General features: G+C 41.4%; 1 protein-coding gene across 1 annotated transcript in view; it reads right to left on the bottom strand.

The window, feature by feature from the left end:
- Window positions 1–6,343: 6,343 nt before the first annotated feature.
- The window catches only part of HINT3 (histidine triad nucleotide binding protein 3), a 137,834-nt gene continuing 126,840 nt past the window's right edge, over window positions 6,344–17,337 (bottom strand). Inside the window, exon 5 of the mRNA XM_078648928.1 lies at window positions 6,344–7,687. Coding sequence (XP_078505054.1) covers window positions 7,640–7,687 — 48 coding nt within the window. The 3' untranslated portion in view covers window positions 6,344–7,639. The remainder of the gene's footprint in view (window positions 7,688–17,337) is intronic.

The following is a 17,337-nucleotide window of genomic DNA, read 5'->3' on the forward strand; positions in this document are numbered from 1 at the left end:
GCAAAACACCAAGAAGAAAAGCCTAAAAGTACTTAGAAAGTACTCAAATCGAATTTACCGTGAAAAAACACCAATAAACCCTTGAAAAGGGAGAGCTCAATGCTCCAGGGTCCTGCTTGCAGGAGCCGGAAAAAAGAACTGGACTGGGACCTGCAGGGCATTCTGGGATACTGTGAAGTTCTGGAAAGTTCTCTTAAAGGCGCAGTATCCTGTTCTGAGCCACATAATGGCAGCCTATGGGGCTTGTCTGTCCAGGTTCTTCTCTCTATCATTCCTGAGGGATTTTGCTGTTAAAGCAAGGGAAATCTGTACAGGCTTTGCTGTTTTGTGGATTTTTGTGGTGGAATTTCTAGTTGAAGTACTGGACAGTGCAGCCTTTTTAGGCTGCATTATCGGTCTTTAAATTCTCTCTTAAGTGTCTGTGCAGTTCTGCATTTTTCGACACTGTAAGAGATTATTTTTGATTGCTCCGGGGTCCACGCACATGGGCGGGACTATTCACTAGATTATGACTATACACAGAGATCCCCTACTACAGAAGTTCCTTCGACACCAAGCTGTCTGTAAGCGTGTCACATTAGAGACAACAAAATGTTAAGATTGACTGTCAAATCACAATGCTGCATCTCTGTATTTTTCTGACAAACATTTAGAAAGTTTTGGGATTTATATTATTTTCTATGCATTTAAAAATGTACTGATTATATCAAGTGATCTATTATGTGGCGCGAGTATTATATGTCAACAAGGTGCTGTACACACAGCCTTTGCAAGAGAGACTCTTATGAAGGACCTTGGCAGTGCGGATAGACCGTTTCTTAGCACGCGAGTGCCATGTTTTAAGATTGGACTTCATCTTAGCTGCATGGCAGATGCTTCAGCTAGCAGTGTCAATCTTACATACATATACACAGACAGACATGCAAGGAGAAGACAAACAAATATATGGACAGAGAAGATACACCAATGTACTCGTATGCTCAAACATGGTCACACACATACACACAGAAGTGCTCTATTCCACATACATTTTTTAGATTGTTTTGCAACTTACCCTCACCTACAGCTTCAGCTTCTCCTCCACCCTGGGAGCTTGTGCTCCATAGACCCTCCTTTTCAGCCCCCTCATTGGCACAGCAGCTCTGCTGAGGAGGCTTGGGAGAACTGGCACCACGCCACTGTAGAGGGGAAAACTAAAAGATGGAGCTTGCACAGTGTGTAAATCATGTGGCCATATGATTAAATATCCAGGCTGATGCACTGGAGGCTTGAGATGTCAGCTTCCTACTGCACATCAGCCTCTTGCTTTTTTTACCCTTCCCTCTCCAACTTATCACAGGGTGCAGGGTTAGTGAGGCTTACTGTGACAATATAGGAAAGGGTGTGATAAGCTAATTGACAAGTAGCCCCACACACTGTGAGCTGCTTGGTTGCAAAAGACCTATCGAGGTTTACAAGAACTTTTAGGGTCTTACAACCTGGCAATTTTTTGCCTTTGGTTCGCTTTCATCACTCATTTTCTTGCTTCTTATTCAAAGGGTTTCCCTTATTTATTTGAAAAGTTTTATAGAGCACGAACAAGACCCAAATGGGTATCAGAGTACTATATAAAGTAATGAACGTTGGCATGAGGTAACAGCACGCGTACGGTACAATGAAGAAGTACCTGAAACATAAGAAGTACCTGAAACATAAAATGTACATGGCGGTGCAAGGGAAAGACAAAATAAGTGACCAATAGGTAACAGCACTACTAGAAGGCGCAGTGAAGTTCTAGCGGAGCAGTATGTCAAAAGGGCAACAAAATACATTTTGAAACACTATGTAAAACGATTGTCAAGCAGGAGAAGGAAGTGACTTGCAAATGGGATCAGGGCTATTGCTGATTAAGTTAACTCAGGTATAGTCATTTGACATTTTTTAAATGAAGTAGTTGAGGGGTTGGATATGATATCCGGCAGAAGGGCATTCCAAATTCTTGGAGCAAACCCGGAGAAGGCACGGTTGTAAGATTTTTGTTGTTGAATTTAGGAGGTTTCAGTAGTTGAATATTAGAGCTTCTTAAGTTCTGACTAGAGCCGGAGAACTTACATTTTTTTGCCAGGTAAAAGGGGGTGTTGTAGTGAATAGCTTTATGCATCAGACAGGCTATCTTGAAGCGGATCCTTGCTTCAATGGAAACCCAGTTAATTTGACTTAAGTCAGGTGTGATATGATCATGCTTTCTGGAGCCCTTGACGAGTCTGGCAGAGGCATTCAGAGTAGCTCTTAGAGGAGCTAACCTAGCCTTAGGAAGCCCAGCTAGAGTTACCAAACCATGTTCCAATTGTGAGATAACTAGGGACCGGACTGCTGACTGGATGTCATCAGGAGGTAAGAAAGGCTTGATTTTCCTAACAGTGTTAAGCTGATGATTGGCACGCCTAATAGTGGCACTGACGTGTGCTTGCATATTTAGGTATTTGTCCAAGGTGACGCCTAAAGAACTAGCAGACTAAACAATATGAGGGGTGCAGTTGAGTGCTGAAAGTTTTTGGGATAGGTGGCGAGTGGTTACAGGGGTAATAGGAGAAATTCTGTTTTGAGGGTATTTAGTAAGATTATTATGAGTTAGCCACCGTTGAGTTTTTTGAAGAGCACCATTAAGAGTTTATGTCATCTGGAGATGAAATCTTCAAATAACGTTTAGTGTCATCCACGTACCTATGGTATTGAATGCTAGCGCAGTTCAGAAGTCCAGTTAGAGGTTCCATGAAGAGGTTGAAGAACGTGGGCGAGAGTGCATATCCTTGAGGTACCCCAATAGTGACCGGGATACTAGCAGCAAGTGATTGGTTGACTTTATTCTTTTGGTATGGTTATGTAGGAATGAGGCGAACCAATTAAACACAGAGCCAGATAACCCTATCCTATGTTGAAGAAGAGCAATCCAGTTTTGTTTGATAGTGTCAAATGCAGAAGACAAGTCAAGAAGGATCAGAAGACAAGGAACATCTTGGTCAAGAGTTCTCAAGGCGTCATCAACAATGTTTGTTAGAGCGGTTTCTGTACTGTACCCCCCTCTAAAGCCTGACTAGTGGAGGCCAAGGAGCTGGCATTTCTTCAAATGGTTGCAAAGCTGTGTGTGAAAGCATTTCTCGAGCAATTTAGCTAAAGACATGATGCTGGTGATCAGACGGAAATTGTTGGGACCTGGTAAGTTGGCATTAGGTTTCTTGGGGATGGGCGTGACTTACCCCATCATAAGGCAGTCAGGAATCCTCCCCTGCAAAAGCGATTGTTGAATGATCTGGGTCCAGAGAGGGAAAATGGCAGAGTTGAGATCTTTGAGAAGCTTAGCAGGAAGTGGATCAGCGAGATGGTTGGAGGGTTTAAGAGACGCCAAAGAATGTAACAGCTCCTACCCATCAAGGAGCAGGAAGGAATTCCAAGAGGCATTGTTTTTGGAAGTGTACACTGTGGGGTAGAAAGGAGCACACACTGCCGTAGGTACTGCCAAAGCAAGGGCGCTCATAGACAGCAAGTTAGGAGCGGCAGGTTGTATTTCCCATTCAATAATCCTAGACTTTTCTGAAAAGTGTGCTGAGAAGTCCTCTTCACTGGGGCTGGGGCTCTTGTCCCAGCTTGTCAATCTTGTCTTTGTCCCTCAATTGGAGCATAGCCTATTTACCATCACTCATCATTGCTGGCTTCTATCATTCCACTGCTCACATTTATCATTTACATCTTTTTCTTATTAATTTCAATTTGTCATTGCGATGTAATAAAGCATTGTCAGAGCAGAAATAGCTCCATTATGCAATACTAAGTAAATAAATAATAAATCCCATAACTCCCCTATCGGAACCAGATGATATTAAGTGATCCCATATCACTTAATATCAGCTGATATGATCATGCAAAATGTTTATTGCTTCCTAGCTGGTACTCTCTGAGGGTGAAGTAGTCATAATGTCTATCTGACGAAGATATTTAGGGCAGGCATGTTCTCTGTATTCAGATGTCAAAAAAAGAATAAAAGGGTGCCAGAGTTCAACATAGGAAGAGCTCTGTGCTGAAAGTGTGAGGATCCTCCTCGATTTGTAATATATACTTGAGGCGGTGGAGCCACCCTTGATTAGTAGGTATCCGGTCAGCGGCCCAATGTGTCAAAGTATTCTGTATTGCACCCCTAGGGCCAGGCCTGTCATCCCCTACGTGATTTTAGAGGGAAAGTAAGGGGATTACGAAGCCCCAAGATCACATGGGCCTGGAACCTAGGTTATTGGGTATGAAGGTGGGTATCACTTCATCCAGAACCTGAGATAAATATGTCAGTCCTGGACACTCCCATAGCAAGTGCCGTAGAATTCCCAGGGAGCTGCACCCACGACAGCAATCCGGTTTACACTTCTCACTTTTAGGGAACTTCTTTGGGCTAGCCACTCCATGAGTGAATGTCTCCCAGCATTCTCCCCCTCTCCCACATATGCTCCCCTTAAATGCCTCTCCGAGCTCCGTGTTGGCAATACCTACTAGCTTTACGAGTATTTGCTCAAAATACAGAAGACTATTCATTTTTATTGGTAACCCTTTTGATGATATAAGTTCACAAACAGAAAGATTTCCTAAATATGTAATAATTTTTTTCAATTTATCTTACTTGGGATTTTTTTCTGAATAAGTTTCAACAGAAAGCCACCACTAACTCTGGTCACCATTAGTCTTCACCTTATGAAAAAATACGTGGTGATCTCCTATATACACAGTTGAATGGGAGCATGCACTCATGAAGGCAGGGCCAGCGTGGAAGGGGGAATTTTAAATCTTGCCATGGCCAGTTCCCCACACTTCCTCATAACTATTTGAAGTATTAATATACAACTCTCTTCCCCTTGACAACCACCCTTCCATGATTAGTTCAACTTCACCTTCAAGCGACACATCCACCAGTTTATTTCATTCAGTGATTAATGGCTGGGGCCTTGTACTATGAAGAAGAGAGGGACTGACAGTAACATAGCCACACAAAGAGTGTCCTACCATACAGCCAAATGTAGGCACCACTGGTGGATTATACTAAGCAACATGTGATCACAAAACGTATGCTTGAGTTAGGAAGTGTGCGTGAAGGACACGAAGCACTGAGACTGTCCAGGTAAGTGGTATGCTTTGTGTCATACACCTTAACAAACAAAGAATACTGAAATTTGGTAAGTCGTGGACGTACTGCAACTCAAGAATCTGCGAAGGTATAGAATGAAACAGACCACCACCAATGCTGATAATACTAGATCCTTCAAGTTGCAAGTAAATATTCAAAGACAATAAAAAATGAACGCAATAAGGAAAACATTTCTTAAAAAGTGCACACTTACAAATGAAATAATTTACTTTATTGATGTAATTATTTACATAACAAATAGGAATCAAATCTTTAAAACAGTTAGTCTAGGAAACGAACCCATTCCTTACACATACAGTTATGCACTCACGTGTAGAAAGCGGTCTTAATGATTCAGGCTGAAATGTAGCACTTACAGGGCACAATAAAGACACACAATCAATGTTTTTTCAATCAACATTGCATGGCCCCTGCAGAACCGTACAATTCATTAGAAACGAAAAAAGAGATCACAAAAAGAAGTGGATCAGAGTTCACCTTAATTTACCTAACCAGATGAGCCACTATGAGTTGGCTAAAATTTAAAAACTGTATTGAAAAGTAAACTATTTCGATCCATGCAGCAGCAAATGCACTTAAGATACACAATGTTACAAGTTACATAAAATCAACACAGCCCTTTCCCCGAACAAGAGTGATAGCCTTGAGAAGATACAGTAATGAGGTTCATTCTGACCATGACATGTATGCGGAACATAACCCAACTTTGGAGTCCCCAAACACGGACTTAAACCAAATTTAATTACAAGACGGATGCTCATATTAGGCGGTCTCTTTCCTCACGATTTAATTCACAGCCATTCAAAGAACTGCAATTCTCATAATTCTGCTCAACTAAGCAGACCATCCCAATTAGCACACCAGTTAAATCCATACTATAAATAGGACGGCTGACATGAACATCTCCTTTTCTTGATGAGACCTTACAACTCAAAATTTTCGTGTAAACTTAAATAGTAAAAAAATCCTAGAAGTAGCAATAATATGTCCTTCTGTCCGTGTCCAGTGTCCAAAACTGTGTGTGATGAGGTGTCTTAACCAATATGTGAATATCCCTAAACATACAAGGACTACGGCTACACAAATGTTCATAGCTCCGTGTAGACTCTGCTCCAGTACCATCGACTAGGTTGAGTAGATGGGTTAAGGGGGTAATAGCATTGGTGCACACTACTTATTTTGGGGCTCATTCAGATAGGAAGTTTATGGCTTCTAAAGCTTTGTGGGCAGAAGGTAGGTTGGAGGCTATCCTTAAGTTTGCAGATTGGTCAAGGGTATCAACATTAAAGACATTTTATTATTAAGCTATAGAACATGTGGCAATGCCAGCAGTTAATATGCTTAGAACATACATAATATGAGCCTCTGTATAGTAATAAAATTGTAGATTCTCCCAGCCAATTGTGAAGGAGAGTCCTGATTTTACTAAAGACATGGTACTTATGCCACCCTGTAACTGAGGTTGACACATTTTTGTGTTTTTTAGTGCCGTCTTAACGAATCAAGAGGCAAGCTGAATAGGAAGAGTATGGAGTTCGGAAAGACAATATCTATTCAGGCTTTGCATACAACTCTCAGATGAATACAGGGTACGGACAGGAGGACATATTATGGCTATTTATTGGATGCATCTCCATTTTTATGATTTTTAAGTTTGCACACAGATGTATGAACTGTGAGGGCACATCAATAACAGAAGTGGTGTTCATGGAGGCTGCCCAAAATATACCATGGACTTAACAGGTGTACTAACTTGTATATCCTGTTTGGCTAAACATCATTATTGGAATTGTAGTTCTTTAAATGGCCGTGAAATAAACAGTAAGAAAAGAGACTGCTTAATGCTTGCCTTCTTGTCTTAAATATAATCCGGACACACTTCACAACTGGATAGGAGAATCTGCAATTTAAAGGAGGTTGCAGAAATGCACTGTGAAATGTATAAATAATATGGTAGCAAATTGGGAGGGGGCGGTTCCTAGTATTATTGGCAGCATTGTTGGCAGTACAAATGTGGCCTGTCCCAGAGTAAATGAGAGCTGCTCTTTTTCACAATCAGTTAAAAAGCCATAACAGAAAAACATTTACAAACATTGTGGGTCTTGAAAAAAAAGAATCCTTTGCCTCTCACCCTTTTGAACTGCATTGAAATTGAAATTTCAACAAAAATAGATACATGCTCCGCAAATACTACTTCTATGTTCTAAACTCTGGTTTCATATTTCAATTCATGCTTTTTGAATTGCATTACATACATATTCATGTGCAGCGTCTCCATTTACTTTTGACCTCTCCAAACATTGTGATCTGTAACGTTTTTATTTAAAAGGTAATCAAATAAGTGCTTTTAACATATCGCTTGATTCCTGACAAATAATATTCTAGCAGACTTTGTGTAAAAAGTACACTCATTATAAATAACATTGGTGAGAACAAACATGAATTGACTGCGACATACATCCGAATGTTTTCATTTCAACTAGTTGTAACTTCTGCCTGCAGTCTCTCAATTAGCTGTTCAGCCTACGGAGATAAAAGAGAAAGCAATAATTACATTGCAGCTCAAGAAATAGGTAAATAGTTTTCGCACCAAAGGGCGCGTTTGTAACACGGAAAGAAGTAATACATAGAAAATGTACTTAATTTTTCTGAAAGTACTGTAAAGAAAGAAGTACATTTAGATCCACTGCACTTAACGCCAAGGCTAACAATCTACATGCTATGTTTAGCAAATGATTTACTAACAACAAGGGAAACCCTAGAACAGGAACCTGGGGCAATATATACTGTATTCCAAACAGTTGTTCATGAGCTAAAATAACAAACTACAGTAAAATATAGGCAGAAGAAAATTAAACAAAAGAAAAAGAAAAAACAGTGCTGACTAAGTTTCACAATAACCATGTACCAAAATTATCTAAAAGGATAATATTTAATGTAGGTTCAATTAAACAAAGAAAGAACAAAATATTAATGGAACTCATACAATTGTTCGCCCCTACCGTGATTCTGCCACAAGACAGTCGGTAATACCATTTATCTGGATACCCATTCGGATCCCACAGCCCAAGGCGGCTCATAACCTTATTGACTTATGTTTACGTAATGTCTTTGGCATACCGACTGGTGTGTGTGCTTTCCAAACTTTTTATTCCTAAATTGAGGCGAGAACTCATCAAATGTTTTTTGCAATCTGTGCATTTATAGGAGTATTTTATTTCTTGGCAGTTTGGGTCTCCCCTTAAACTCCGGCACTTTTGGTTTGGTGTTCCTCCTTCGCGTTCATTGTGGAGATCCATTGAGGGGATTGTCTAGCCTCTTTTTGTAATATTGTCTTTCTAGTCACAGTTTTTCTGACTTATTTTTATTCCACTATCTTTGGAATTCTCTGGTTTTTGGTTTCCTTTTACAGTTCTCCTACTTTTCCAATCACCATTTCTGACCTTTTCGTCACACATTCGGTGCGGAGCATTATTTTAAATTATCTATTGCAAACCCGAGTATATATTTCATTTTTGTAGAAAAGAAAGTGGACACTCTTATATTTGAAGTCTCTGTCCTGAAGATGACCCCTAAAGTACCCATGGGTCGAAACGGCGTAGATACTTAAAACGTGGCCTAAATAAGAGAAGACACAATTGTTACATTGTGTATTTTTATATTTGTTGTTTTATGTTTTTTCTCTGCACCGGTTTTGTTCACTTTACATTCGTCAGTGTTCACACTTTTATCACTGTTTGTTTAACTATGAGAGCCATTAATATATCTATTTTTTTTGTTTAATTGAACCTACATATATTATCCTTTGAGATAATTTTGGTACATGGTTATTGTAAAACTTAGTCAGCTCTGGTTTTTCTTTTGTTTAACTTTCTTCTGTCTATATTTCACTGTAGTTTGTTATTTTAGCTCATGAACCGCTGTTTGGAATAAAGTATGTTTAGCAAATGGTCATTTCTTATAACGTCTGGCAGATGACCGTAAAATAGTGGAGCTTTTACAGGGGTGATACGTAGGGGTGGGCATTAAATTCCATTCCACTGGTGGAGTTTTGGCCATGCATAATCCAGAGTTCTGGCCAAATACAGCAGTTTTTTCTCCCGGGCGACTCTCCATTAGCAGAATTTTTGGTCGCTAATAGAGCATTTGGTGAGATTTCTCCAACGTGGGTGGACATCACCATTCATGGTCAGAAAGCTGCCGCTCAAGTAGAAAATGTACTTGAGCACCAGCAAAATCAACTTGAGAAGCAGGGTGCCCCACGTAGTGCCGTTTGCACTGTTTTTTTTTTCAAGCTCCTGGTGCTAAAAATCAGCACAAGCGGCATAACATGCGTAACTCCATTAGTTTGCGGAACTCCGCAGAATCTCGCTGAGTTTTCATACAACAGCAGAATAAAACTCTGCAAGTTCTACCCATTGCTAGTGATCAGTAAAAATTGGGGAGTGATCATTTACTAGATTCAGCTGCCACCAAGCAGGGATCAAACTAGGGATCAGTGTCGCAGGAGCTGGAAGTACGGCTTGCATGCCAGATCTTATGCTATTAAGAGCCACTTTGAATGACTGCAGCTGGTAGAGCAGAAGGCCTAAAAGAATAATTTGAAAATGACCACGCTCAGACCTAGACTCCTGTACATTGCAAAAACAAATAAAAAATGCAAGATGCCTTCAGTGCCTTCCCTGGATTTCAATCTGAAATATTAGCTATTCACAGCTGCAGCACTGGGAAAATGGGGTACAGTTTCTGTTAATGTAGTTCTTAAGTTGCTATTAAACAATCAGCCAGAAAGTGTACCTTTTAAAGGGCTACATTCAAAATTAAGTACAGTAAGAGAATTTCTTTGACAATTGGGCATTTTACTGCTTTGCTAGGTCACAGCAAATCATTTACTCGAAATGGAAAGTATAAATTAGGATCTAAGTCTCCACAAAAATAACTCCTCTATATTGAATGCGCGCCTCCTCCCCTTACTAAACTATAGCTAGCGCCTTCTCCATGCACTGCTTGTACCCTTTTACATCACATGACTTATACCATATAAAATAATAGTATTTACAATAACACTTAGGACATCACATCATTTGGGAGAACAGTGCATGGTAGAGTGGTGAGTTATAGATAAATGTAGTGTAGCTATCCAGTTGAATGCATAGTGTATGGAGGTGCACAAGTTATAATAATTTTAAGGTGTTGCATAAATTACATATTAAAGGTATAAGTTTAGAATTTTACATTTTTGTGCAGTTTAAATTTGGTTTTTAGATAAAGAATAAATTATAGTAATGTAAGGGTGGTGCATAAATTATAAATTAAAGGTACAATTAGAGGTGTAGAACCTGTAATGTTTGTGTAGTTAAAATCTGTTTTTTATAGAAAGAATACATGAAGTTTCATAACAATAACAAAGGTTTAATATTTGTCTTTTTTTCCATTTAATTTCAATGTTTAAAAAAAAAATGTTTTTTGAAATGGTAGTTTACTGTTGTGAAAAATCATTAAGTAAGGGTTGTATAATAGAGTGGAGGAGATTATTGTACACTGTACTGTCAGAGTATAGTGCTTTAGAGTGGGGTGTAGTACAAGGGAGTGGCGAACAGTGGAATAGCAAACACTGGAGTGGCGCACAGTGGAGTATTGCAGAGTTGTGTGGGGTAGAGTGGATTAGCGTGCAGTGGAGTGCTAAAGAGTGGCATGAGATAGATTAGAGGGAGTAGTGTATAGTAAACTAAAGTGTCAGAGCACAGTAGCCTGTTGTATAGTATAGTGACGTTGAGTGCATTACAGTGGACACGTATAGCGAAGAGTTGAATAAAGTGTCAAAACAGAGTGGTGTGTTGTACAGTACGTTGGCGTGTAGGCTGTAGAGTGTTTGTAAGTGTCAGAGTGGAGGACTGCATTGTACTGTGGAGTGTAGGGGCATTGAGTGAAGTAGAAGGTTGTACAGTGTAGTGTAGGGACATAGAGTGGAGTACAATATGGTATAGTGGCACAGTATGTAGTAGAGTCTTGTATAACGGAGTTGCATAGAGTGAAGTACAGTGTGGTATAATGAAGCAGTGTAAAGTGGAGGGTTGTATAGTGCCACAGAGTGGGGTAAAGTGTTGTGCAGTCAGGTAGAGTGCAGTGGAGTAGCGTAGCATGTTATGGTATGGGGTGACATACAGTAGAGTGGAGTAGTGTTCTGTAGAGTAGCATGGAGTAGAGTGGACTGGCAAAGCATGTAGTGGCGTAAAGTGTACAGTGGAGTGATTTGTCATACAGGGGATTGGACTGGCATGTTGTACAGTGTTGTAGTGTCCCATAGAGTAGATTACAGTATTGTACAGTGGAATGACATGGAGTACAGCAAAGTGCAGTACTGTAAGGTGGAGTGGCACTGAATGGAATACCCTACAGTGGAGTGGCATATAGTGAAGTACTGTACAGTGGAGTAGAGTTGAGTGGCGTAGAGTCTAGCTGCGAAAAGTGGAATAGTGTATAGTGGAGTGTTTCAGTTCATTGTTATTAGTTAATAAAAACCATCACAATACAAGTTAAATATATAAAAAAAATCTGCTTTAAGGAAAAAACCCACAATTTTCTTAAAACCATATAGTGGTGTGGATAGTGTGGAGTGACGTACAGTGAAACAGCGTATAGTGGAGTGCCACACAGTGGAGTGGAGTGCCATAGAGTGGAATAGTATAGAATGGAGTGGCGTACAGTTGCATACATTGGAACAGGATAAACTGGAGTGGCAATAGTGTAGCGGCCTAGAGTAGAGTACAGTGGAATAGTGTACAGTGGCATGCCAAAGAGAGGATTGGCGTAGATTTGAGTGTAAAAGCATACAGTGCAGTAGCGTACAGGGAAGTTGCATAGAGTGAAATAGTGTAGAGTGCGGTAGAATATAGTGGCGTAGAGTGGAATGGCGTACAGTGGAATGTCACACAGTGTTGTTGAGTGGAGTATCAGAGTGGAATAGCGTTGAATGTAGTGATGTACAGTAGTGTGCATAGAGTGGAATACTGTACAGTGCAATAGCGTACAGTGGTGTGCCGAAGAGTGGACTGGTGCTGAGTTAAGTGGAGTAAGGTGAAATAGCATACAGTGCAGTAGAAGTACAGTGGTGGAGCGGGGTACGGTTGAATAGTTTACAGGAGAGTGGCGAAGAGTGAACTGACAGTGGAATGGGGCAGAGTGCAATAGCATACAGTGTAGAAGCATTCAGTGGAGTGGACTGAATTACAGAGGAGTGAGGTAGAGTGTTTTGGCATACAGTGTAATAGCATTCAGTGGAGTAGCATAGACTGGAGTAACGTACAGTGAAGTGGCATATACTGGTAAGTGACAGAGCATAATAGGATACAGTGGAGGGTGTAGAGTGCAGTGGCGTACAGTGGGATAGCATATAGTGCACAGTGAAGTGTCATACACTGAAGTGGTGTCGAGAGTAATAGAATACAGTGTAGTGTCAGAGTGGACTTGCATAGAATGGAGGGTTGTAGAATGGCTGGGTGTATTTGAAACAGACGTAGTGTGATAGTGTGTGAATGGATGAAGATGTAATGTGTTAAAAATATAGATTATAAGGTATAAATGCAGATCTTTGGTACTAGGTGTAGACAATGAAGTAGTGTTCAACCACAGTGCATGCAGATGAGAAGGTAGTATGTGATTAGCTTATGTGGTCTTCACAAAACATAAAAGGCAGCCATATTGTTTTCAACACAATTTTGCTGGGTTGCGGGTTAGAACCTTCATATAGGTAAGTAGTAGGTTTTATTGTTGTTCCCTACCTATAACTAGATTATATTATTTATTATCTATATATTTTTACACCACTTTACAGAGAACTGCACTTTAAAAAGGCAATTAATTAGTGCAGTAATTTGTAGATATTACCACGGTGCTTCGTAAAGTTTTAATTATGTTAAAAATTGGGGAAAAAAAACACTGTAGTACACTATATTTGTAAAATATAGTATACTACAGTTTTTTTTAAAATAGCTATATATTATTTCAAGAAGGTGCTGTCGTCGGGGACCCCCAACACATGCAGGGCGGCTCCGGCTGAGACGTGAGAAAGCGCTTCCCGCCAAGTCACATTCAGCAAAGAAAGAAATGTGCCAGAGCCCGGATCCGGATACGTCAGCTTTATTTCAATTGGCGCAGGCAGCCTCAGGCACGATGCACCTGATGCGTTGCAGAAAATAGCTTCCATCAGAGGTTAAAGCATCGAGACGTGCTGTGTCCCAGGAGTGATTAGTTCGTACAAACCACATGACTGCTGACTGCCAAACTACATGTCCCATAATTCATCTTTGGGCCGTTGTGGAATATCTGTATAATCACTGTGATGTTTCACCACACACGAACCACCTATATTTTGCAGGTAAGTATGGCAGAGCAGGAAACTGGTGCGCAAATTGTCCATATTGCTGCCAAACAAAATGTCTGTGAGAAGACGGGCGGGTCATGTCCCTCAATTAATATTACTTCAAGAAGGTGCTGTCGTCGGGGACCCCCAACCAATGCAGGGCGGCTCTGACTGAGACGGGAGACAGTGCTTCCCGCCAAGTGACATTCAGCAAAGAAAGAAATGTGCCAGAGCCCGGATATTTCAGCTTTATTTCAATTGGCGCAGGCAGCCTCAGGCACGATGCACCGGACGCGTTGCAGCAAATAGCTTCCATCAGAGGTTAAAGCATTGAGACGTGCTGTGTCCCAGGCTGCTCTTGTTGACTTTTTTTTATGAAGCCTTGTGAATAAATGAAGAAATGAACTTATATGGACTATAATTGATTTTGTACCTTATCTGGAAAAGAAATTTTCATGAACAGTCTTAATTCAACATTATTTAATTGTTTGTTGTAATTTTTTTGTGATTACATATCACTTACGTTACATGTGCCTAGGATTGTGCTCTTCTTGACCCCATTGTGTAAGTTTTTGACATACCAACCTTTTGGATTGGTAATAGTCACTCTTGGTAGTGGGTGACAGTGGTCTATGTAGCACTCCGCCTCAATTAAAGGTAATAACTCTTTCCATGCGGTGACGGAACCGCTCCGTCATCAGCCGCGGTGGCGCTGTGCTGACGACGGAGTGGTTCCGTCATGGCCCGCCCGACGCGCCTGCGCGGCGTGTTCTATTAAGGGGCGGGGCCATGACGGAACCGCTCCGTCATGAGCACAGCTCAACCGCGGCTGGTGACGGAGCGATTCCGTCACCAGCATGGGCCCGCCACGCCCCCTTAGCGTTGCGGCGGAATAGCCGCCGCAGCGATGTGGTTAAGAGCATACTAGAAGCCCATTTGACTTTTCCAAATAAATCAACAAATGATAGTGCGGTTCTTTTCTCAATTAGGGAAACACCACTACCAAATTTCGCTTTACTTTTTTATTATTTCAATTGGCGCAGGCAGCCTCAGGCACGATGCACCTATATATTTATATTTTACTTTTAAGTACTGCAGTACTTCCAAGGCAGCACCACATTTTTGTAATAAATATATAGAAATTTAGAAATTATTTTCCTTACCTATTATATGTAGGGGGAAATGATCAAATTTCATACTAGTCTATATCTAAGGGTGTAACGCAGACCACAGACAAAGTGTACTAAGCATTTATTTTTTGTAAAAGCAGTCATCATCCAACCACATAATCCTGTCATTGCGTAGTAGTGTCACACAATACTGCAGCATACCACGAAATTTAATGAAACTACTGCAACAACAAATATCACGAAGATTAAATGCCTTATAACTGAAAGAAAACTTACTTTGTTAACCTGTAGACTCTAAAAGGATCATCTGCAGACCATAACAATCTACTCTGACACATGCACCATTGTCTTTTCTTTATTTTTGGGAAATTTCCCACAGCTCATCTACAAGATAACAATCTTTCCTCCCTCTGCTGAAAGTTAAACCTATGCCACCTTTCAATATCTAATCTCCACTAACTCCTGTATAAACCCCACCAACCATGTGTTGGAGTTTACCCCTCCAGCTAATGATTGCGACCAACCGCTAATACTTTAGTCCACCATAAAAAAATTAAAATGACTGTAATGGTTTGCTTTGAGAGCACAAGACGAATCTCAAAAAATAAGGAGTAGTTTCTGTCCTGCAACTCCAGTTCTGTAGTAGGGGTATCTCTGTTATAGTCATAATCTAGTGAATAGTCCCGCCCATGTGCGTGGACCCTGGAGCAATCAAAAATAATCTCTTACAGTGTCGAAAAATGCAGAACTGCACAGACACTTAAGAGAGAATTTAAAGACAGATAATGCAGCCTATATCCACAGGCTACACTGTCCAGTACTTCTACTAGAAATTCCACCAAAATCCACAACAGCACAGCCTGTCCAGATTTCTCCACAGAGGAAAACTTGTCTTTACCAGCAAAACCCTCAGGAATGATAGAGAGAAAGGAGTGGACAGACAAGCCCCATAGGCTGCCATTATGTGGCTCAAAACAGGATACTGTGCATTTAAGAGAACTTTCCAGAACTCTCTCAGTATCCCAGAATGCACAGCAGGTCCCTTTTACTTTCAGTTCTTTTTGAAGGCGTAACACGCCAGACCTGTAGCATTCCTTATATGAATATCTCTCTCCACCGGGGAGGAGGGCGGGCGCTTAGGACTATAACAGAGATACCCCTACTACAGAACTGGAGTTACAGGACAGAAACTACTCCTTCTGTAGTAGGGGATCTCTGTGTATAGTCATAATCTAGTGAATAGAATGGCAAGCCCCTCCCCACACCAAAACGGCGGTGGAGAAAAGAAAAATAACACCACTACTGTGCGAACAGATTTCGCAGCGAAGCCTGCCCAACCTGAGCGTCTGTCCTGGCATCAGTGCCCAGACAGTAATGCTTAGCAAAAATATGGACCGACTTCCAAGTGGCCGCCTTGCAGATTTCTGCAATTGAAACATTACGGAGCAAAGCAGTCGTGGCAGCTTTGCCCCTGGTGGAATGAGCCTTAGGCTTACCCCCTAAGGTCTTATTAGCCTTCGGGTAACACAATTGTATACAGGACACAATCCACCTGGAGATGGACTGTTTTGAGGTAGCAAGACCGGTCCTGACTGATCCATAATTGATAAACAATTGGTCTGACCTACGAATATCTTTGGTTTTATCCAGATACAATTTCAACACCCTCCTAACATTCAGGGAATGCAGAGACCTTTCTGAAAAAACGTAGGTAAAGTTATGGTCTGGTTAACATGGAAATCAGATATAACCTTTGGAAGAAATTTAGGGTGAGTACGCATAACAACCTTAGCAGCGTGAAATACAGTATAAGGTTTTTGGCAACACAAAGCCTGAATTTCACTCACCCTGCGGGCGGATGTAATGGGCACGAGGAACGCCGCTTTCCAGGACAGGTGCTGCAACGAAGCCTTATGAATAGGCTCAAAAGGCTCCTTCATCAATCTGGACAGCACCACGTTCAATTCCCATGAAGGCGAAGGAAGCCGGACAGGAGGGAACACTTTCTTCAAGCCTTCCAAAAAATCCTTGATGACAGGGATCTGGAAGAAGGAAGTCTGTGAAGGGCACTTCCTGTAGGCAGTCAGCGCAGCGAGATGAACCTTAATGGAATGGACATGAAGGCCAGGCTGCGCCAAATGTATAAGATACGGAAGGATGACATCTTCCTTACATGTCGTTGGGTCATAGTTCTTGGACTTGCACCAGATGCAAAATCGCTTCCACTTGTAAGCATAGGAAGTTCGAGTGGAAGGTCGCTTAGCATCCTTCAGTATGTCCATACAACCTTCTGGTAGATTCAAATAGCCATATTGCACTATCTCAGGAGCAATGCCGCCAAGCAAAAAGACGAGAGGTTGGGGTGCACCATCTGCCCCCCAAACTTCATGAGAAGGTCCGGCCGTCACGGCAGCCGTATGTGATGAAGGAGAGACCGGTGAAGCAGGTCCATGAACCACCAGTCTGGGCCATTCCGGGGCAATCAGGATCATCCGCGCCCTGGACTGGGACAACTTGATGAGCACCGCCGGAATCAGGGGAATGGGTGGAAAAGCGTACAGAAAGCTGTTCAACCAGTTGATCCATAACGCATTCCCCAGTGTCCCCTGCTGGTAGTACCTGGAGGCGAAGTCTCGGCATTTGCTGTTTCCGGCGGTGGCGTACAGATCAACGTCTGGAGT

This window comes from Lissotriton helveticus, chromosome 6 (assembly GCF_964261635.1).
Source record: "Lissotriton helveticus chromosome 6, aLisHel1.1, whole genome shotgun sequence".
Taxonomy (NCBI): Eukaryota; Metazoa; Chordata; class Amphibia; order Caudata; family Salamandridae; genus Lissotriton; species Lissotriton helveticus.